This window comes from Trypanosoma cruzi, genomic scaffold, assembly GCF_000209065.1.
Source record: "Trypanosoma cruzi strain CL Brener 1047053516289 genomic scaffold, whole genome shotgun sequence".
NCBI classification, from domain to species: domain Eukaryota; phylum Euglenozoa; class Kinetoplastea; order Trypanosomatida; family Trypanosomatidae; genus Trypanosoma; species Trypanosoma cruzi.
This window is the reverse complement of record NW_001849466.1, coordinates 23777-43956: the sequence shown is the minus strand read 5'-3', so window position 1 is coordinate 43956 and position 20180 is coordinate 23777. Positions and strand designations below refer to the sequence as shown.

Sequence of the window (20180 nt, the reverse complement as noted above, 5' to 3'; positions counted from 1 at the left end):
CGATAAGAGAATGACAATGGGAATGTAAGAGGGAAGAGTTGCGATGACACCCGTCAATGGAAGTGTAGGGAACACACTTCGAAAAACAATGTGTCATTTTGCGGTCATTGCCAACTTTACACGACTCATGCTTCTTGTATGTGTGATGGCCTTCTTACTAGTATCCCTTTGTTTTTATCCTCTTTACTCTCCCTTCCTCTGGCATTGTTTGATTTTTATTTTTATTTTTTCTCCTCTTTACTTATCACCTCTCTGCTCGCACACCCACTCCTGTTATTTGGTCTTATTGGCCGCGAAATGTACCAGAGGAACGAAAAGAGAAGAGTTTAATCTCTCCGCATGGCCTCCGTGAACCAATCGATCGAGAGCAACACGAGTAGCCTGCAGCGCTCTGGGCTAAGCATGAGTGTGGGGGACACAAAGTCCATTGTTCTTGCACTCCAGGCCCTGCAAGACAAGATACGCCGCCTGGAACAAGACCGCAATCACCATCAGGATCAGTACGAAAGAGCCCTCCAGGCACACGAGGCCTACAAACAGGACATGGAGCATCAGCTGGAGCGGGAACGTACACATCATCGGCAACGTGAAAAAGACTTGCAGGAGATGGTGCAGCGGGCCACCACGGAGAAAACAAAGCTGCAAAATACTTTGGAAGAAAGTCGGAAAGACTTGGGGACGTTTCGAACGGAACTAGAGGAGATGCTTATTAAGGAGTGTGACGCTGCACAAAAGCGTGAAAATGCGTTGGCCAGCGAGGTAGACAAATTGCGTCAAGAGTTAGAGGAGCAACAAAAAAGATACCGTGCGCTTCTTTCATCAATTGAAGAACTCCGGGCCGAGAAGGAGGCGGCACTCGACACCAACCATCACTTAGAGCAAGCAATACAGGAGCTTATGCGGATTCAATCGGGGCGTGGGGTAAACCGGACACTTTTACGAAGTGGTGACACTAGCCGGCTGACGGCAGAAGGAGGCAAACGTCGTAGTCGTCGTGGAAGAACTCACAGCAGCGCTGCGGTGAACCTAGCGAATCGAACTGGTTACTCGCGCCGAATTTTTGAGCCTCATCAAATGGATAGCCGCCCAACGTCCATTGTTCGTTCCAGCAGTGCTCGGCACACGTACCGTGACCCGACATATTCCTCTATCCAGCGCGATGTTCGCAAGGAGAACGGAACCCAAGTAGTCGATAACAGCTTTGCTGGTGAAGTTGCAAGGCCGGTCTCGTATGCGACGGAATCGGCGGCGCGGACGCAGCCCTCAGTCCCATTGGGGGGGAGGCAGAATGGTGCCATGGCGGAAGTTTGTCAGGAACTGGAGAGCGAACTGAAGAGCCTTCACCAGCAGTACAAGGAGACTGTGGAGCGGGCGGCCGCCGAAGAGATCTCTGCGGAAGTGGTTGCCGCAGCGTTGAATCGCCTCGCAAAACTCATGGATCGCAAGAAGGAGCAGATTCAACTCATTAAAGAAGCTCAGCGTGACATGGCGGCGGCGGCGGGAACAGTAGTCGATGTGCCGACGTCGCGCCCAACTGGCGCGTCGAAGCGGCGGCCACCTCCGGTAGGGTCAGACAAGGTCACACAGCGCAGTCTCATTGTCAACGAGCTTCGCTCTTTGTTATCACCGCAACATTCGTAAAGAAAAAAAAGGGTATGGGCCAAGAAGGACGAGGCCGCGCAAAGAGGGGGAAATATTTAAAGGAGGAATATTCAAGGAAAAGGAAGCGAGACCCAAAATAGATGGATGGGAAAGCTTATCTGCTGGAATTATAATGGGGAGAGGGAGATGTAGAATTTATTATTGACAGGGAACATGTGAAGTTTAAGGGAGAGAGGACGGAAGATGATTATGTTTCTTCATGTCCTTTTCTTTTCTTTTTTTCACGTTCATGTTTTTTTGGCTTAGAAGTTCGTACGCGTGTTTTGGTTTTACCTTTGGCTGGTTCCCATTGAGGCGGCGGCGATTCTGTGAATGTGGCCGGTGTTTTTTTTTTTTTTTTTTTTTTTTTGAAGATCATCATTCCATGCCAGTGTAATTTTGGTAGAGCAAATAGAAGGGAAGTGGGAAGGGAAGGTGGTGTGGGTTAGACGCCTGTGGTCTGTTGCTTTCGCATCGCGTTGTTTTTTTTTTTTTTTTTTGTATTTATATGACTGTTAGCTTTCCCCCCATGGACTGTGTCTCTCTCACAACTCCGGCGGTGGATGTTTGCGAGGTTTTATAGGAAAAAGCAATCCGAATAGTGATGCGCAGTTGCGTTGCATGTATGCGTGTGGCTGCCTCATTATTTTTTCATACTTCGTCGTCTTTAAATTTGTCCTCTTCTTTTGTTTCCCTCCTTCTTCCGTGTTCCCGACGAAATCGTTGTTGCTGTAAAAGGCCCTTTTTGTTGTTATTGTTATTGTTGTTGTTTTGGTCGCCCCTTCTCCTGTGTGGCTTGGTTTTCCACACACACACACACACACACACTGCTTTAAGCTTTTTTTTGTTTATTTTTCCATTGTTTCCCCCCTTACATAAACGCAACTTCGTGTCTTCTCTCCTTGTGCTTTTACTTTTGCCTGCCGTTTGGTGGGTGCCTGCAGCCGGTGGCTTTTTGGCGAAGGGCGAGTTCGTGGGGGAACTTCACCCCAACACAACAACCGACAGATTCTCTTGCGCAGGTGCGTAGAAGCGACTCGTCGTTGTCGGCACGAAAGAGCGGGCATCGAATGGATGCGGAGGAAAACCCGCTTGCGGCGGATGTTATGATGGCGTCTTTGGATGTCCTTACCCACAATGAGATGGGGCACCTTGTCTACGCCAGGTCCAACCTCTCGTCGCTTCGCCTCACATCCATTGAGCTGCTTGGAGCATACAAACACCTGCAACGTATCTCTCTAGACGACAACATGCTTGACTCACTCACACCCCTGCGAGAGCTTCGTTCCCTCGTGTATCTTTCGGCAGCAAATAACAACCTTACCGATGAGGTTTTTGATGATCTTGCAGCATCCGGCACCACCTTGGAGAGACTGAACCTCAGCAGAAATCGTCTAGCAAGCCTTCGAGGACTGCGTCTTCTGCCGTTTCTTATAGACTTTTATGCGGAAGAAAATCAGGTGACAGAGTTACGTAACGAAGACTTCTCCTTGCTTCACAGCCTTACACGGCTTAATCTGATGTCCAACCAGATTCAGCGTGTACAACTGGATACATTTGCCAACTGTTTTACTGTGCGTTTTCTTAATCTTTCACATAACGCGTTGGAAAAGGTGCAATTCGTGATGCACCTTGCGAGCAATCTGGAGAGTTTGGATTTGGAACACAACAAGATCAAGAGTCTCCACGGTTTTGATATTTTGCGAGAACTGGTTTATCTTCGACTGGCGAATAATGGAATTGAATCATGGGAGGAGCTGGAGACGCTGTCAGGGCTCATTAATCTCCGGCATCTAACGATAGCAGGAAACCCCATTCTGCGGAAGCCTGCGAACAGCTCCCTCACCAGGTCAATACCGGAGTATTCGGAATCCCGGGTTTCAGCGGATATAGACTTTTCTGCAGGTAAGCGTTCTGTCCTATTTGACTCATTGACAGCTGCTGAGGCCAGTAATAAACTAGTCTCTTCTATGGTGGTGCCCTCTGCCAGAAATCTCGTCAAGGACGTCACTATGTTGTCTCGCAGACTTGAGGAATGGGATGTCGATGGGTTTCGCGAGTTGGAACGGCTCCCGCTCATTGAACAGCATCGATTTCGTGTTATTAGCATTTTACGGCAATTACTTACAATTGATTCCGTGCCTGTATCTTCAGAGGAGATTCCGCGGGCGCTGCGTCTGTTCAAAAAGAAGCGTGGGACGTGGAATGTTGTGGGAGACAACATTTTGCCCGCGGGATCTGCCGCCCGGGCAGTGGAATCCCAACGTGCAAAAAAAGGCAGCGGTATGCCGTGAAGGGAGGTGAGTGCGGCCCATGTACAGAGGAACACATGTGGAAGGGCGTCATCTACATGGTTGGGAGTGGGGTTCCAATAATATCCAGCAAGAGCAAATGGAGTGCATCCCTACAAGAGAGAAGAGGAGGGTGAGTGAAGGGAGGAAGAGAAAAAAGAAAAAAAAATTCTTTTTTTTTTTAAATGTATGTAAATGTTTTAGACCCTGGGCTTTTCTGTTTCTGCTTCACCACCTCATTTACTCTTTTTTTTTTTTTTTTTTTTTTTTGTATTTGCACTCATGGATGTATGTATTATCCGTGTGTATTCTTTTGACTCTCACGTGTAATTTGTTTTATTTATTTATTTATTTATTTATTTGCTTTCAACGTGATTTCTTTTATGTTTGTTTGTTTCTGTGCGTGTATTCTTTTCTCTCTCTTTGGATATTTCGTTGTTGTTGTTTTGTCCTTTTTTTTCCCCCTTTTTTTAAATCTTTTTTATTTTTTAATTATTATTATTATTATTTTTTTTTTTTGCATTGCGCGGACTTTTCGAATTGTCTAGTGAAGAGGGTTTTTGCTGCTGTCATCAACCCTTCATGCATGCTTCGCTCCTCCATCGTGTCGACTCTCTCCACGAATGCCGTGCTTTTAGAGTACCGCAAGCATCACAAGCCACACAGTTCTGGAGGCAACACGTCACGGTCCTCGTCAGTCAGTTCGCGGCGTGCTCCTGACGGCGCAATTGTTGTATTGGAAAATGAGGAAAATGCCTCGGATGAATTTTCCGCGCGGGAGGCGATGTCACCAGCCATCATGTCAGCATCTGATGAGACTCGCATCGTGAATACGAAAAAGAATGGCGGGCTTGAAAAAGGCAACGCTCAGCAGCGTATTGCCGTTGATTGGGATTGGGTCAACCATGAGACGGAGCAACAACGGGTAAACAGCAGCATTTCCAGTGTACCTTGTATTAATGACCAACAGGAAAACATAAGTTTTTTGGATGCTGTACGATTGCTTAAAAATGACAGATATACCTGGGAGCCTTATGTTTCGGCACACAGATTTAGTGAAAACAAAAAGAGCAACTGCCTCATCTCGCTTCTTGAGCGCCTTAGAGACATCTTTTGTTGGTGTAGACACTCTTATTCGAGAGATGGCATTGTTAGTTCAGATCCGGACTCCATATTGCACCATGACACGGAATTTACTCTGACACTACCCTTTGTGCCATTTGACCACAGCTACTCCATTCACCGACGATTACTAATCACCATTTACCACAATTTGTTTCGCCAGACGAAGAATGGGTCTAGCAATGTTGGCACTCCTCCCGGTGCGATTGACTGGGAAGTGTTAGGGTTTCAAGGCAGTGATCCAGCAACAGACCTTCGCTTTACAGGTATTCTTGGTCTACTGCAGCTTGTTTACCTGATTGAGTATTATAGGGATTTTGCGATGTTGTTGTGGAATACCTGCACAAATGGCGGCAGTGGGTTACTTGTGTACGAGGAGCTTCCGTTTGTGCTTGTAGGGTTTAATTTTTCAGCCGTGATTCTTGACATGTTGAAGGATAGTGGGTTCTATACAGAAATAACACGTCGGGCTCAGGCCCTTTTCTACAGTAAAACAAGGGCAAGTCGTCTTCCCATTATAAGCGATAGTGAGAAGGCACTAGGGCGTGAATTCCCACTTCTTTTTGTCTGCTGCGAGTACCATGTTGGTTGCTTGTTCCTCTTCTGGGAGTGTTGGCATGGCCTGAAGATGCAGCGCGACGGAAAGCAACCAACCATTGGGGATTTTGGCGTTGTCAAGGCGAAATTGTGCACAAAGCTAAAAAAAAATGGTCCCCAGTATGCTTTTGATGCCTGTGCAAAGGCCGGAGATCCCTTTAATACGGCTTTACACGCAGAATGCGCGGTGATGCCCAGCGCGATGCAGTTGTCGAAAGATGATGTGACTATTGGAACCAACTGGCCCCAACCGCAGGAGGAAAGGGAAGGGGAGGAATTGTGGCGGTCAGAGGGAAAATAAGAAGTTAGTGTAGTTTATGCTTGATATTTCTCTTTTTTTTTTTTTTCTCTCTTACTCACTCTGTGTACATTTGGGGTTGTGTTTTTTTTGCGGTAAGCTTCCAAATTGGTACGTGTGCTGAGGGAATTGTCGGGGAGGGGCTGCTTTGTCCCGCAAGAGAAGTCCAAAAACAGCATCGGAGACGGTTGTCGGGTAGGAGACAAGAGAATCCCATTGACGATGATGTGGAGGAAATGTATTTACATTTCCGGGGTCATGACATGTAAATCGCCGTGGGGAGCTATTGTTGATTGGCGGCAGGGTGTGGCGTGCGTTGTAGAAGTGTGAAGTGGGAGTGTTGCAGCACGCACAGACAAACTCCCACATGCATGCACGCAGACAATGATAAGTATTTTAATCACTCTTCCCTCTTCCTACCACTCTTTCTCTGCGACTACGACGACAAGGTGAACGATGATGGCGTTGTTTATGTTATTTTACTCCGTCATGCCTTGGCTTTCTGTGTATTATTCTATTTGGCTTGTTGTCACTGCTGCTTTGGCTGCTGCATTCCGTGAATTTTTTTTTAGTTTTTTGTTTTTTTTTCCTGCGTGGTGAAGCAGCCCCAACAAAAATTCTCTCATGGCGGCACATGACTCGCGTGCATACAATTTGACGCCGTTTGTTTATCTTTTTTTTTCCCCTTCTGTTTATATATATATATATATATATATATATATATATATATATATATATATATATATATATATATATTTTTGTGTGTGTGTATTTGTTTTGTCTCTGAATGCGCTTAGCATTTGAAAGGCATCGGGCCCGGGCGGTGCATAAATTGATCTGTCAAAGAAAAGTGGAGTGAACGTGCAACGAAGGCATTAGTTGTACTGCACAACTCAAGAGGAAAAGATATATATATATATATATATTATATATATATATGTATATATAAATACATATATACATACATAAGTATTGCAGGCGCCTTGGAGAGTTGGTGGACCCAGTAGACACGGCGAGCGGGGTGGAGGACCGCTGCTATTTACCCCAACGCCCCTGATGCTGAATCTCCGTGAAGTATTGTTAAATTCCCGTCAGTGCGTCTCAAGTCAGCAGCGGATGGAGCGGTGTGCTCTTCTCTTCCCCTTTTACACCGTTTCCCCTGCCCACAGCACCAAAACTGGTACGCCTTCTCCGAAGGCGGAAGAGGAGATTTGTGAGCGAGGCAGCCGGCATGCATTCCAGCTCATTGGCTCGCTGAACGACAAGACGGTGCCAGCCGGTTTAGAGGACAGTTTTGTCTCTCAGGTGCAACTTGTTCGGGCGCTTAATAGCAGTGCATTTAGCACTATTTTTTTGGCTACCAGAGGCTCAACGCAGCGACGTGACATGCAGAAGGAAGGCAGCCAGCTTCCGCCTTCACACATGAATAGTGAGGTTGGGGTTTCTTCGTCGTCTCGTCCTTGTAGTGTTTCTTCGGCCGCGATTACTTCCCCGCCCCTTCGGCAGCAACAGTGCATCGTCGTAAAATTTATAGAATTTGGGAAAGAAGACAAAAAACTTCGGGAACTTGCCAATAGGGAAATCCAGTGCCATCAGTCCTGCAATTTTTTCTCAATCCCACAGTTCTATGGTGTCTACACGCGCCGCCTGTGCCCAGAGGCCCCGCCCCACCCGGTGAAGAATCCCATCACTGCACATGTGTTGGAGATGGAATATGCCAACAACGGTGATCTTTCTCAAGAGATTCGGCTGCGTGTGAAGAATGACTACAAACTCTTCTCTGAACGTAATGCATTATTGATTTTTGAACAAGTTCTTTTGGCAGTGGACTACCTACACGACAAGGGGATCATTCATCGTGACATCAAAGCGGGAAACGTGTTTCTTTGCAGCAACGGGTTAGTGAAACTGGGTGACTTTGGGCTGAGCAAATTCACGCCGGGTGATGTCAACGAGAAGAGAAATGGATCGTTTGTAGGCACGGCGTCTTATATCACGCCTGAAATGTGGGAGCGTAAGCCGTACAGTGGGAAGGCGGATATTTTTTCCTTGGGAGTGCTGTTGTACGAGATTTTTACACTGAGAAAACCATTTGTTGGAAAAGATAAAAATGAAGTTAGGCAAAATATATTAAAACAAGAACCGAAGATACCGTCTCATGTTTCACCTGAGGTTGCCAGCATCGTGCTTGCAATGTTGCAAAAAGAACCCGATCTTCGTCCTTCTGCTATGGATGTGTTGTTGTTACCGCTGATGCGAAACACATTGGCGAGTTTTCTGAAGTCCGTGATTATGGATGGCATGAATGATACCCTGCGACGTGGGAGGGAAATAGGGAACGGCAGCGTTTGCGACAACTTCGCAGACGGCACTCGTCAGCCAGGTGAAAAAGCGACTGTATACTGCCGTCTCTTATCGTGCGAACGAGAGAAAGTACTGCTGAATTTAGCCTGGGTGTATCGGCGAATTCTTTATAAGGCGGTAACATTGTCGAGTAGGGCAAGCCAAATCAGGTTGCAGTTGTCAAAGGTGAATGCGCTGACAAGGACGACGTCACAGGTACTTATTGAGGGTGACATACTGAAGGAAAATACTGGCTGCTGGAAGTTGCGCCATTTGTGCCTGCATTGGGCAACAGACTCAAATGATATGAGTCCACAGCAAGAGTCAGTGCATTCTGGGGTTATTGAACTGATATTGTCGCTTAAAAAGGACTCAGCCGAGAGCACTCGTACATGTGTGAGTTCGTTTATTGACTGTTTTGAGGTTCTTGAGCGGTACGCCATGGATGGGGCAAAATATGTTTTTGCATTGCTTAGCAGGACGGGAAAAAAGATATCCTTTCAAGCCTCCTCTGAAGAAGAGAGACAGCGATGGATATCTTTCTGCCTTGCCTCCATTCAGCACAATAACGGGTTGGCGTAGAGGTGTTCTTCCAGGAATATGACCTGCGCGTTTTACGAGGCACTGGTTCCACTATGAGTCGTCAAAACCCCAGCAGGAGGATACCGGTAGTTATTGTTCCTTGGAAGGCGAAAAAGCCTCGGGGTGTGTTTTGTTTTGTTTTGCTTCTGAGTCGAGTACGCCAAACAACGCATGACCTCACCGCTTACCTGGGAGTGACACCGCACTCTTACCTTCGATATTTTTTTATTATTGGAGTTTATTATTTTCACTATTATATTGCATTGTCAGTGGATGAGGGCGCGTGCAGACATCATTGTTGGCGAATGGATGTTACAAGTTGTTTTGTTATGTGTATGCTACATGTGTGTGTGTGTGTGTGTATGTGAAAAGGAGAATCAACCATAGAAATGATTGAAGGAACTGTGAAAAGAACGAATAGAGGAGGGAGGGAAACTAATGAATGTTGCAAATGGCTTATTCTTTTACTTCGTTACTGCGGGGATTGTTTTTATACGTATGCTCCATGCATTTATTGTCTCTCACGAATTTCAAGTGGAAGGCGGCGGGTTGTGGGGGATGCTTATGGCACGTCAATGATTTATTTGCCTTTTCTTTTTTTATTCCTTTCTTTTTTCTTTTTTTCTTTATTCCTTTTCTTTTTCTTTTTTTTTTTGCATATGCCTTCTTTACGTTTTAGCCTCCCCCTTTTTTTTGAAGGCTCTTTTTGTTGTTTTTGTTGCTGTTGTTTTAATATGCGTGTGTGACCACTTTTTTCTTTTTGGTGTGCATGAGGGAGCGGTGAAAAAAGGGGGAAGACAATGAGGAGAACCGCCCATGTACAGATCGGGATCACGACCGATACCGCTCTATTCCGCACTGGTGCAACGGCCTCGCGCCTTCTGCCTCGTCAAGGGCAAACACGTAAAGAAACCGCGCGGCTCAATGCGGGGAAAAGAGAAGAAAAAAACCGAAATTTTTTGTTTTTTGTAAATTTTTTTTTTTTTTTTTTTTTTTGTGGAATGTCTTTTCCTTTAATTTTTTCGAATTTTTTCCCAAATTTTTTCTTTTTCTTTTTTATGACGACATCTGCAGTGGATAGGAAGTACGTTTTTGGGAATCATTCAGCCCCAGAATGAGCGGCTTGGCGTTCGGTGGCACTGCGTCCAGGGAGTGGATGTAGCCTCAGACCTTCCCTGCGGACAGGTGGTCCTGCACGCTGGATCCAAAGGAGCACAGTGGGCGGCAATGGGAATTTCCGGATGTGTTCAACGAGGCCGAGAGCATCGCAGCAAGCAACGCCCTCCGTTAAAGCAGCTTTGGCGGAACACACACACACAAACACAGAGAGAGAGAGAGAGAGAGAGAAAAGAAAAGGATGGATTGGATTAATTTTACCACCTTTGCATCAGCGGGTCACCGTGGCAGAAAGAAGAAGAAGAGGGGGGAAAAAAGGCCGTGAAGGATGACGTGGGAAGTGTGCGACTTTGCCTGGAAAAGAGGAAAATCTGCTGTGATCGCAAATGGAACCCCACTTGGAAACAACCACTCTAATTGTGCTTAGCAATGCTGACTCCCGTGAATTGTTTCTGGAAATGTGACATTAAATCGCTCCCCGTTGTCGATGCGACATATATTGGCTTTGACCTTTAAAAAAAAAAAAAAGACAAGTTGGTTGGGGTGAGGCAAAGGCTATTGAACGAAGCGGAAATAACAAAGTTTTCTAGTTGCTACAGCCCTGACAAATTTAAATTATTGTCCTTTACACCTTTATCTTTTCTGCTACTCCGTTTCCCAACGTTTTATTTTAGTTACCATTTTAGAGAACAGTGCTTTCTCCACAATTAATCACTGCAGGATAAACCTTGGCAGAGAAGATAAATACATACGCCACAGCACTGTTGACTGGAGATATCGGAGATGCCTTCTGGGGACGCGATGATTCCCCGCGTGTGTCGCACCTTCAGCGATGCATTCGCGAGTGACGAGGCGACGGCGAAGGAGCAGGGGAAGAAGTACTGGATCAGCCGGGTTCTGGGCTCCGGTGCGACGGGCACCGTGCTGTGTGCGAAGCGTAGGTCGGATGGACAGTCATTCGCCGTGAAGGTTGTGGAAATGGAGGGCATGTCGGAAGCCGACAAGAACCGCGCACAGGCGGAGGTGCAGTGCCTGCTGAACTGCGACTTCTTCTCAATCCTGAAGTGTCACGAGGACTTTGCAAAGAAGGACCCTGCGGACGAGGAGAATGTTCTGATGGTAGCACTGGTGCTTGACTACGCAAATGCCGGGGACCTCCGCCAGGAGATCAAGAACCGTGCCAAGGCGGCTCGAGCGTTTCGCGAGCACGAGGCGGGCCTTCTTTTTATTCAGGTCCTGCTTGCAATCCACCACGTGCACTCACGGCACATGATCCACCGCGACATCAAGACAGCCAATATTCTTCTTTGCAGCAACGGGCTTGTGAAGCTCGGGGACTTTGGATTCAGCAAAATGTATTCCGCCACGGTCTCGGGCGATGTCGGCAAGACATTCTGTGGCACGCCGTACTACGTGGCGCCAGAGATATGGCGCCGGAAACCGTACAGCAAGAAGGCCGATATCTTTTCCCTGGGGGTGTTGCTGTATGAGCTGCTGACACTGAAGCGGCCGTTTGATGGCGAGAATATGCAGGAGGTGATGCAGAAGGCGCTAGCCGGGAGGTACGATCCGCTGCCACCGACGATTAGCCCCGAGATGACGGAGGTTGTGACGTCGCTTCTCTGCGGGGATCCGCATGCCCGTCCCTCGAGCAGCAAACTGCTCAACATGCCCATCTGCAAGTTGTTTGTTTCTGGCCTGCTCGAGATTGTGCAGACGCAGCCCTCCTTTGCGGGCCCGCTACGTGACACGATATCCACGCACATTCAGAGCGTGAAGCAGTCACTGAAGGAGGAGCGGCGTGTGACTGTGAGGCAAATGGAGGAGTCCCAGTCGGCTGCAGCCGCGTCCACGACGATCCTAGAGGGGGCGACCCCCATGGGGAGCGTGGGGGACCTCACACTGTATGAAGGCATTGTGAAGAAGCAGAGCGGTGATCTCGCGTGGAAGCGCCGGTATTTGTGCATCCGCGGGGCACTCGAGGAGGGCGAGCGGCTGGATGCGGGCAGGATGCCGAAATTCAAGAGCCTGGACCTTGTGTTGGCCGTATCGAAGGAGACAATGCGGCAGCAGTGCATCACGACGCCATTCTCTGAGTTGGAGGACGTGTTCCCTGTTGCAAGCAAGTACACGGGGTCGAATGCACAGCATGTGTTTGCCGTGGCCTTCAAAACGGGAAGGCGCCTTCTTTTTCAGGCACGCGGTGATCCTGAGCGAGATGCGTGGATGCAAAAGATTCAGCAGACTCTTGGTATTGATGAGGCTGAGTAACTTTTAGGAATTGTTTTTGTATTCCGTACCAAGTTTTATATGTTCATTTTGTCTGTATTTTTTGACGCGTTCCTTGTGGGTATGTTGATGTTTAGTCTGGGCCGTCTGTGGGCTTTGTGTGCAATACAGATTTTTGAGGTGTCAGCGGGGACACTCTTTTTTTAAAAATGTTTTAGTGGAGATTTTTTTAAATTGTTAATGTGTTTTCTTGTTTGGCGTATTCCAAAACCCAAGCACCCCGGATGCTGTCTTTCCGTTTTTGTGCATATTTGATGATAGGAGCACGCGCACAGAACTGACCAGTGTGCTGCTAACCTCTTTTTTTTTTTTTTTTGTAAGACTTTCTTGGGGCCTGAGAAGAACGCATTGCAAATCCAACGTTGCTGCGGGCTGCACCTCACCGCCACACTCTAGGGACACATTTACATTTAGGATGCGTTTTTTTTCTTTGTTGTTGTTGTATGTGCCATTATAAGCTTGCTGCTTTTGTTTGGGATCTGGTAGAGCTACTAGGCGTGCCATGACATTGCCTGATATGGAGAACCCGGACGTACGACGTTGCTGTGCTGGCGATACTTTCATGCGCAGGCTCTTTATCTTTGTATTTTGCTGCGGTGGGGAAGGGGCGCTCGAGAATGAAAAAAACGTTGCGTAGATTTAACTTGCATTTTTGCCTGTTTGTCTTTGCCACGATTAAATGGAGAGTACTGGCGAGTGCCCAGTGATGCGAGGATGTGGGGGCGGCTCTTGGTTGGGCGTATCGAGTTTCGCATTATCGGTGGGTACTTTCAGCGCCCTCCGCAGTTTTGTTGGAATGGAGATTGTCCGTTTTACTGCTTTATTTCCTTATTTTTTCTTTGCTTGTGTCTTTCTCTCTTACATCTGTCTTTGACGCCTGTTGCTGTGGCCCCTTGCTTGGAGGGTTGCTGCTGCCGCGATGCAGGAGGCGACGGCAGAGAATTCACATTGATATTTATACGCAAATAAATATCTATTTTTTTTTTTTATTGGTTTTGATTTTATTTTCTGCTTTTACTTGTGGGCAAGTGAAGCGTGTGGCTGCTAATTGCTTGTGAGGGTTGCGGATGAAACGAGTTGTGTGTGGTGGGGCGGACAGTGCAGTGTGCACACGGTGGCGGTGGTGCCAACGTCGCCACCGGCCCACCACGCACGAGGGAGATACGAAGACAAGGGCCCCCCGTGACAGATGAAAGCAGAGGTTGCTACTGTCAGCTGTGAAGCAGAAAACGATAACTGAGGTGGTGGATGAACGGAGCGTGGAAATGAGGGGTGCGTTGTCACGTGAACGAAGACTAATTTCAATGAGGTTGTTATTTACAAGTGTGTTATTTTGTTGATAACTTTTGCTTTTTTTCTTTTAATTTTTGCGTTGATTGTTTTCTGTGTATTCACGGTCCTTCGCTTTTTTTTTTTTTTTTTTTTATCCTTTTAATGGTGCGTCTCCACCCGCCACTTTCGTTCATGTCTCTGGATTTGATCCAATGCTTCCACAGGCACAGTCACCCAATAATGCCGTTTAAAAAAGAAAAGGGAGCAGGGTTATGTGTCTGCATGTTGTTTATATCTACATCTATCTATATATACATGTATATATGTATATGTCTGTGTTCTGTACACTCCCCGAAGGAACTGTGAGCCACAAATGTTGGGAAAAAAGATGGCAGAGGATGAATAGTGAGAGGGAAATGTTTTTTATTATTTTAATGCAATTGGAATGTGCGGTAATGGCAGACATGAATGAGCCTGTTGTTCTCGCCGACAGAGAGAAAGGGGGCGGAAAGGAAATAAAAAGAGTCATGGACGCACGGGCGGATGAACGGAAAGGCTCTGGACAGAAGGCAAACATCGTGTAATTTCACATTTCTGTCTGTCCGACGCTAAGAAAATGGGGGCGTCAAATCCCCGTCCGCTCCCTCCCTTTTTTTTTTTTTTTTTTTTTTTCCTTCTAATAACGGACTCCGTGCACTTCAGTGGAGCAGGGAGCTGCAGACGTCCTCGCGCAACCAGTGCCACCGGAACAGAAATACGGCCATGCCCCCTTTTTTTTTGTAAACCCGTCGCAGGAGCTCGCAAAAAAAAAAAAAAAACATATGCATTTTTTTACTTATTTTGTCTGCTTTTTTATACTTTATGCAAACAAGAAGAGGATAAATACATACGCCACAGCACTGTTGACTGGATATATCGGAAATGCCTTCTGGGGACGCGATGATTCCCCGCGTGTGTCGCACCTTCAGCGATGCATTCGCGAGTGACGAGGCGACGGCAAAGGAGCAGGGGAAAAAGTACTGGATCAGCCGGGTTCTGGGCTCCGGTGCGACGGGCACCGTGCTGTGTGCAAAGCGTAGGTCGGATGGACAGTCATTCGCCGTGAAGGTTGTGGAAATGGAGGGCATGTCGGAAGCCGACAAGAACCGCGCACAGGCGGAGGTGCAGTGCCTGCTGAACTGCGACTTCTTCTCAATCCTGAAGTGTCACGAGGACTTTGCAAAGAAGGACCCTGCGGACGAGGAGAATGTTCTGATGGTAGCACTGGTGCTTGACTACGCAAATGCCGGGGACCTCCGCCAGGAGATCAAGAACCGTGCCAAGGCGGCTCGAGCGTTTCGCGAGCACGAGGCGGGCCTTCTTTTTATTCAGGTCCTGCTTGCAATCCACCACGTGCACTCACGGCACATGATCCACCGCGACATCAAGACAGCCAATATTCTTCTTTGCAGCAACGGGCTTGTGAAGCTCGGGGACTTTGGCTTCAGCAAAATGTATTCCGCCACGGTCTCGGGCGATGTCGGCAAGACATTCTGTGGCACGCCGTACTATGTGGCGCCGGAGATATGGCGCAGGAAACCGTACAGCAAGAAGGCCGATATCTTTTCCCTGGGGGTGTTGCTGTATGAGCTGCTGACACTGAAGCGGCCGTTTGATGGCGAGAATATGCAGGAGGTGATGCAGAAGGCGCTAGCCGGGAGGTACGATCCGCTGCCACCGACGATTAGCCCCGAGATGGCGGAGGTTGTGACGTCGCTTCTCTGCGGGGACCCGCACGCCCGTCCCTCGAGCAGCAAACTGCTGAACATGCCCATCTGCAAGTTGTTTGTTTCTGGCCTGCTCGAGATTGTGCAGACGCAGCCCTCCTTTGCGGGCCCGCTACGTGACACGATATCCACGCACATTCAGAGCGTAAAGCAGTCACTGAAGGAGGAGCGGCGTGTGACTGTGAGGCAAATGGAGGAGTCTCAGTCGGCTGCAGCCGCGTCCACGACGATCCTAGAGGGGGCGACCCCCATGGGGAGCGTGGGGGACCTCACACTGTATGAAGGCATTGTGAAGAAGCAGAGCGGTGATCTCGCGTGGAAGCGCCGGTATTTGTGCATCCGCGGGGCACTCGAGGAGGGCGAGCGGCTGGATGCGGGCAGGATGCCGAAATTCAAGAGCCTGGACCTTGTGTTGGCCGTATCGAAGGAGACAATGCGGCAGCAGTGCATCACGACGCCATTCTTTGAGTTGGAGGACGTGTTCCCTGTTGCAAGCAAGTACACAGGGTCGAATGCACAGCATGTGTTTGCCGTGGCCTTCAAAACGGGAAGGCGCCTTCTTTTTCAGGCACGCGGTGATCCTGAGCGAGATGCGTGGATGCAAAAGATTCAGCAGACTCTTGGTATTGATGAGGCTGAGTAACTTTTAGGAATTGTTTTAATACTCTAAATTTACTTTTATGCCTTTTGGCTTTTTGTGAGTGATGGTTTTGTGCATGTGAAGATAATAGGATTGTTTCCCGCCTTGTGAACTGAGAGATGTATATAAATATATTTTTTTTTCTGTTGTTTGGGGAATTTGTATAGTTTACATTGCCTGAAACATGATTTATGTAGATGATGTTTTCCTGGATGGTCCTCTTGCGTTATTTATTTGTTTTTGTGAGTTGTTCTGCTTGTGCGGTGATCACCTGAACGTTAGGGAAACGGGACGAATGTTTGGGTGTAATTGTGGGAGGACGTCATGGGCAAAGGGCATGGGGGAAGATAAAAAACGAAACAAAACCAAAGCTTTCACCTGTGAGGAGTATAGATGAATCAAAGAAGCTGTTTTTTTTCTTTTTTTTTTTTTGTGTGTAGCTGTTCTACCCAATCGTTCCCTGTTTATTTATTTTATTTTATTTTAATTTTTTTTTCTGGTGTTTTTATTTATTACCCTGTTTTGTCTTTTTTTGTTATTTTTATTGATTTATGTGTATTCTGTAAGGTTAACTCTGCATGTGTGTTTGTATGTGCACATAGGCGAATATATATATATATATATATATATTTTCCTATTGGGTTCTCTGCTGGTTTTGTGTCGTGTTTTTTGTTTTTTCTCGGTGTGAGGAAGTGGGCGGGGGAAAGTTTTTTGTCGTCTCCCTGCTCCTCTTAGGAGAATGCAAAGATGTTTGTTTTTTCTGCCGCTGTGAAGGAGCGTCTCTTCTTGTCTTCTTGGCGGAACTATGGATGTGAACCCAACGGGGATTATTAGAATAGGATGAGTGAAGGGGGATTTGGTGATTGCGTCCCGCCCATATGCAGAGAAGCCCTTTGACACTCAGTGGAAGTGCCATGTACAGACACATCATGGCGTGTCTGAGGGTTCGGCGCAGTGCAGCTGTGCCCCCTATTGCAGTCACCACCGTGCATGTTTGGTTCACTTCACGACGCTGGTGCGCAGGCTTTCCTCAGGGTTCAGAAGCGTCTGCCAAACTACTGGAGCTAATGGACGCCTTTTCAGAGGCGCGTGAACTTATTGAGGAAGCAAGGGAGAGCGCTGGTACGGTTTATGCCGCGGAGGACATGCAGGAGGCTAAAGAGCAAACTGAGAAAACATTGGCTCTGTGGAGAGAGCTTCAGGCACACTTGGAAAGTTCGGGTAATTTGGATGGGCTGAATCGTCTAAGAAGAGAACATGATCTTAAGATGTCGCAACTTTGTGCAGAATTAGAGGATGCAGCAAACACTGTGAGCCATGACTGAAAGGGGGTGACGCGAGAGACAGTTTGGGTGATTAATTGGATGGAGTGACTGAAGTGCAACGGTGTGTGGCTTTTTTTTTTTTTTTTTTTTGAGGGTTGAAGATTTCTTCTCGTATTGATATCTTTTTTTTTTTTTACTTTTTGATAGGGGTGTGTTTGTGTATACATACATAAAGAAAGGGAGAACGGGGGCGGGCTGGACGCAAAGGGCCATGGGTGTTCCGGATTTTTTGAAGTTTGCCGCGCGCACATCGCCCACGGCGTTGTGCAGAATTAAGAAGGGTGTGACCGCGGCCCCGCTTTGCTTTGACTTTGTTCTTATTGACGCCACCAATGTGTGTCAAACCATTGGCCTGGAAACCCTTGCGGAGTTCCTTATGCAGCCGCATCTGAAGGTGCGTCGAGCGGTTGTGTTTGCCATGGATGCACAGCGACACCGTGCCGGGACGTCAAGGAGTCAACGCACGCACGCCACAGTGCTGGACGCTGATGTCGCCGTTCAACGACTCTGCATTGCGCTACAGCAGCACTACAACAAAATTGCCACGGCCGATGCGCCGCAGCCGCAGATTCTTATCAGTGGCCGGCAGGTTGCAGGGGAGGCGGACTACAAGATCCTTGACCTTCAAAGACAACTTGTCACGCAGGCGTTTGCTGCAAAGGTAAAGTTGCCGACGTTTTGCTTCGTTTCAGAGGACTCGGACGTACTCTGTGGAGTCCTATGCGGACCCGCACCGCACACAGTGACCATTGCAACGAAGCTTCATGACACCATGCTTGAGATGTGTGTTTTGCGAGTCGCACACGTTTTGGCATATATCGCTCGGTGTGTGGACGCGTTTGCTGGGGGTGATGAGGGAGCCGAGGTGTCACCACAGACACAACAACAACAACAACGACAGCTCAGTCTGGAAAGGGAGAGTGTGAAGAACGAGGGTGGAGAAGAAGAAAAGATTGTTCGCCGCCAAAAACAGGACGGACCGATGGTGGCGACTGGCACTTGCGTCGTGCTCAGTGACTCCGATGGTGACCCCAGTGATGTTGATGAGGAAGGGCCCGGGAATTGTGTGCCTTCCCCCATGCCCGCCATCACCGCACAAAACGCCGCGGAGGCGGAGATTCTTCAGAATAGTTGCATAGATATGGTGTTTCTTTTTGTTGTTGTCATGGGTAACGGAAGTAGCGTCCCGCCTCTTGTTCGTGGGGCGACAAAGGTGGACATTCAGTCTTGCTGGAAAGCGTATTGCCGGATGAAATACGACACCGCGGAATTGGGCTATGAAAAGGTGATGGGACGTTCGTTGCTTTCTCTCCATGACGTTTTGGCGCATCCAGAGAAGCAATCAAATGAAATTGCTGCAGTTGCAGTTGACTGTTCCTTCTTGGGGGGCATTCTGGAGACCGCACATTATGCCGATGCCCAGTCACGGCCTCCTGTTGAGGAAGAGAAGGAAAGAGCCCTGTTATTTCTCTCTCAGGCGGTGTACACCACATTCCGTTATATTATCGCCTGCAATCTGCATCCTGGCTCCACAGTGGAGGACACCTTTTTAGATACGCGGTCTCTGCTGGAGAAGGAATTTGTTGTTCCAAGCCTTGCTGCCTTCTTGTGGGTACTTGGTCTGACCAGGAAGAGGACACTATACTTTCCTCTTGCAGGCTTGGCGACTGAGGCGGTGTTGTTAAATGCCACAAAGGGAATTTCAGCGGTTGAGGAGGCTGTTGCCGCCGCATGTTCCCGTAGAAAACACGCGGGGCAGAATGTTGTGCTGGAGTGGGATGTGGCAAACACTCTTGTGACATGCGGATCTGCGGGGTCGAGGAGGGTACGGCTGCAGAGCCTTCTCCCGAGATCGAAGCCAGACGCTCACAAAGGCATGGTGGTCTGCATCAACGAGTGTGCTGAGGGGCTCGCGAGAAACAGTAGCGATGCCGCCGGCAATGTTGTGCCTCAGAGAAATAAAGCCGCACTCTTTTCACGGCTTCTAGTAGCATGGCGGAGCACGATGACATCATTCATGCCTGCGCTCGAGGTCATTGCGCGCAAAGAAGATTTTACGCTTTTGCCAACGAATAAAGATTCTTATGAAGGCGGTGGTGTGTTGGCGACGCAGGCCAATAACGTCAAATATTCTTACAGTTTTGAATTGAGACGCATGGCGCCGTTGCTTACGAGTTGTGAGAAGAAGCACCAAATCAGCACGGCAACGAGCGCGGCTCTCCTGCGGGCGCTACGCGTATCGCACGATTATGAAAAGGCGCCGTCGGTGTCGGGGATATCGAGTGAAGTGACGGAGGGGAGGGATAGAAAAAGGGGGCAGTTTGCCAAAAGCAATGCTCCGTCCACCCAAAAGGGATCCAAAACCGAAGGAGCGACGGAGGGCTTGATCAATGCCGAGAGACGAGAAGGTCAGTCGGGGAAATACCGGCGTCCCGGAAAAAAGGAGCGTGAAAGGGCGAAGAGGGCAAGGGAGAACAATTAACGAGAGCACCCCATCGCCCTCCCTGTCCTCGTGCTTCTGTTTTCTTCTTTCCCTTCCCTGCTTTTTACATGCGATTAAAGGCAACATAAACCGAATACGACTAATATTTAATAATAATAATAATAATGGTATGAATGTGCTGTGGCCTCTGCGGCTCCCCCTCTCTCTCACTGTGTGTGTGTGTGTGTGTGTGTGTTTATTTATGCTTTATCGGTGGACTTGTTGTGAATGAAAACGATATTTTCTTCACCTTGCTTACTCTCATTTGTTTTTGTTTCCGTTGCTGCGTGTAGCGCATGCACAGCAAGAGATCGCCTGTACCAAAGAACTCAATGGCACGCCCCACGGGGGTCACTGGGTCAGCCCTCACGGCACCTTCTTTGGGAAGAGAAACTAGAAACGCCTCTACTGCTGGG

General features: G+C 48.1%; 8 protein-coding genes across 8 annotated transcripts, besides 24 other annotated features; all 8 read left to right on the top strand.

Moving 5' to 3' along the window:
• Positions 1–20180: part of a sequence feature (heterozygous, Esmeraldo-like haplotype) that runs on past the window's edge.
• Tc00.1047053509599.180 (hypothetical protein, conserved) lies at positions 340–1641 on the top strand (the record flags this gene model as incomplete). The annotated part of the gene is made up of 1 exon (XM_811080.1): positions 340–1641. One exon carries the CDS (start codon positions 340–342, stop codon positions 1639–1641), a length of 1302 nt encoding a protein of 433 aa, XP_816173.1.
• Positions 1987–2011: a microsatellite.
• Positions 2124–2151: a sequence feature (AT_rich).
• Positions 2387–2412: a microsatellite.
• Positions 2447–2469: a microsatellite.
• On the top strand, positions 2712–3935 carry Tc00.1047053509599.170 (hypothetical protein, conserved; the record flags this gene model as incomplete). Its single annotated transcript, XM_811079.1, has 1 exon — positions 2712–3935. The coding sequence occupies one exon, from the start codon at positions 2712–2714 to the stop codon at positions 3933–3935; it is 1224 nt and encodes a 407-aa protein (XP_816172.1).
• Positions 3955–5952, top strand: Tc00.1047053509599.164 (hypothetical protein, conserved; the record flags this gene model as incomplete). Its single annotated transcript, XM_811082.1, has 1 exon — positions 3955–5952. The coding sequence occupies one exon, from the start codon at positions 3955–3957 to the stop codon at positions 5950–5952; it is 1998 nt and encodes a 665-aa protein (XP_816175.1).
• Positions 4179–4202: a microsatellite.
• Positions 4268–4294: a microsatellite.
• Positions 4308–4451: a sequence feature (A-rich).
• Positions 6643–6705: a microsatellite.
• Positions 6856–6917: a microsatellite.
• On the top strand, positions 7006–8874 carry Tc00.1047053509599.157 (serine/threonine protein kinase, putative; the record flags this gene model as incomplete). The annotated part of the gene is made up of 1 exon (XM_811081.1): positions 7006–8874. One exon carries the CDS (start codon positions 7006–7008, stop codon positions 8872–8874), a length of 1869 nt encoding a protein of 622 aa, XP_816174.1.
• Positions 9218–9241: a microsatellite.
• Positions 9464–9529: a sequence feature (A-rich).
• Positions 9848–9870: a microsatellite.
• Positions 10199–10221: a microsatellite.
• Tc00.1047053509599.150 (serine/threonine protein kinase, putative) lies at positions 10774–12261 on the top strand (the record flags this gene model as incomplete). The annotated part of the gene is made up of 1 exon (XM_811078.1): positions 10774–12261. The coding sequence occupies one exon, from the start codon at positions 10774–10776 to the stop codon at positions 12259–12261; it is 1488 nt and encodes a 495-aa protein (XP_816171.1).
• Positions 13243–13270: a sequence feature (AT_rich).
• Positions 13685–13704: a microsatellite.
• Positions 13823–13890: a microsatellite.
• Positions 14201–14223: a microsatellite.
• On the top strand, positions 14473–15960 carry Tc00.1047053509599.130 (serine/threonine protein kinase, putative; the record flags this gene model as incomplete). The annotated part of the gene is made up of 1 exon (XM_811077.1): positions 14473–15960. The coding sequence occupies one exon, from the start codon at positions 14473–14475 to the stop codon at positions 15958–15960; it is 1488 nt and encodes a 495-aa protein (XP_816170.1).
• Positions 16080–16100: a sequence feature (AT_rich).
• Positions 16425–16452: a microsatellite.
• Positions 16564–16587: a microsatellite.
• Tc00.1047053509599.120 (hypothetical protein, conserved) lies at positions 16836–17282 on the top strand (the record flags this gene model as incomplete). The annotated part of the gene is made up of 1 exon (XM_811076.1): positions 16836–17282. The coding sequence occupies one exon, from the start codon at positions 16836–16838 to the stop codon at positions 17280–17282; it is 447 nt and encodes a 148-aa protein (XP_816169.1).
• Positions 17353–17372: a microsatellite.
• On the top strand, positions 17494–19764 carry Tc00.1047053509599.110 (hypothetical protein, conserved; the record flags this gene model as incomplete). The annotated part of the gene is made up of 1 exon (XM_811075.1): positions 17494–19764. One exon carries the CDS (start codon positions 17494–17496, stop codon positions 19762–19764), a length of 2271 nt encoding a protein of 756 aa, XP_816168.1.
• Positions 19866–19891: a sequence feature (AT_rich).
• Positions 19936–19960: a microsatellite.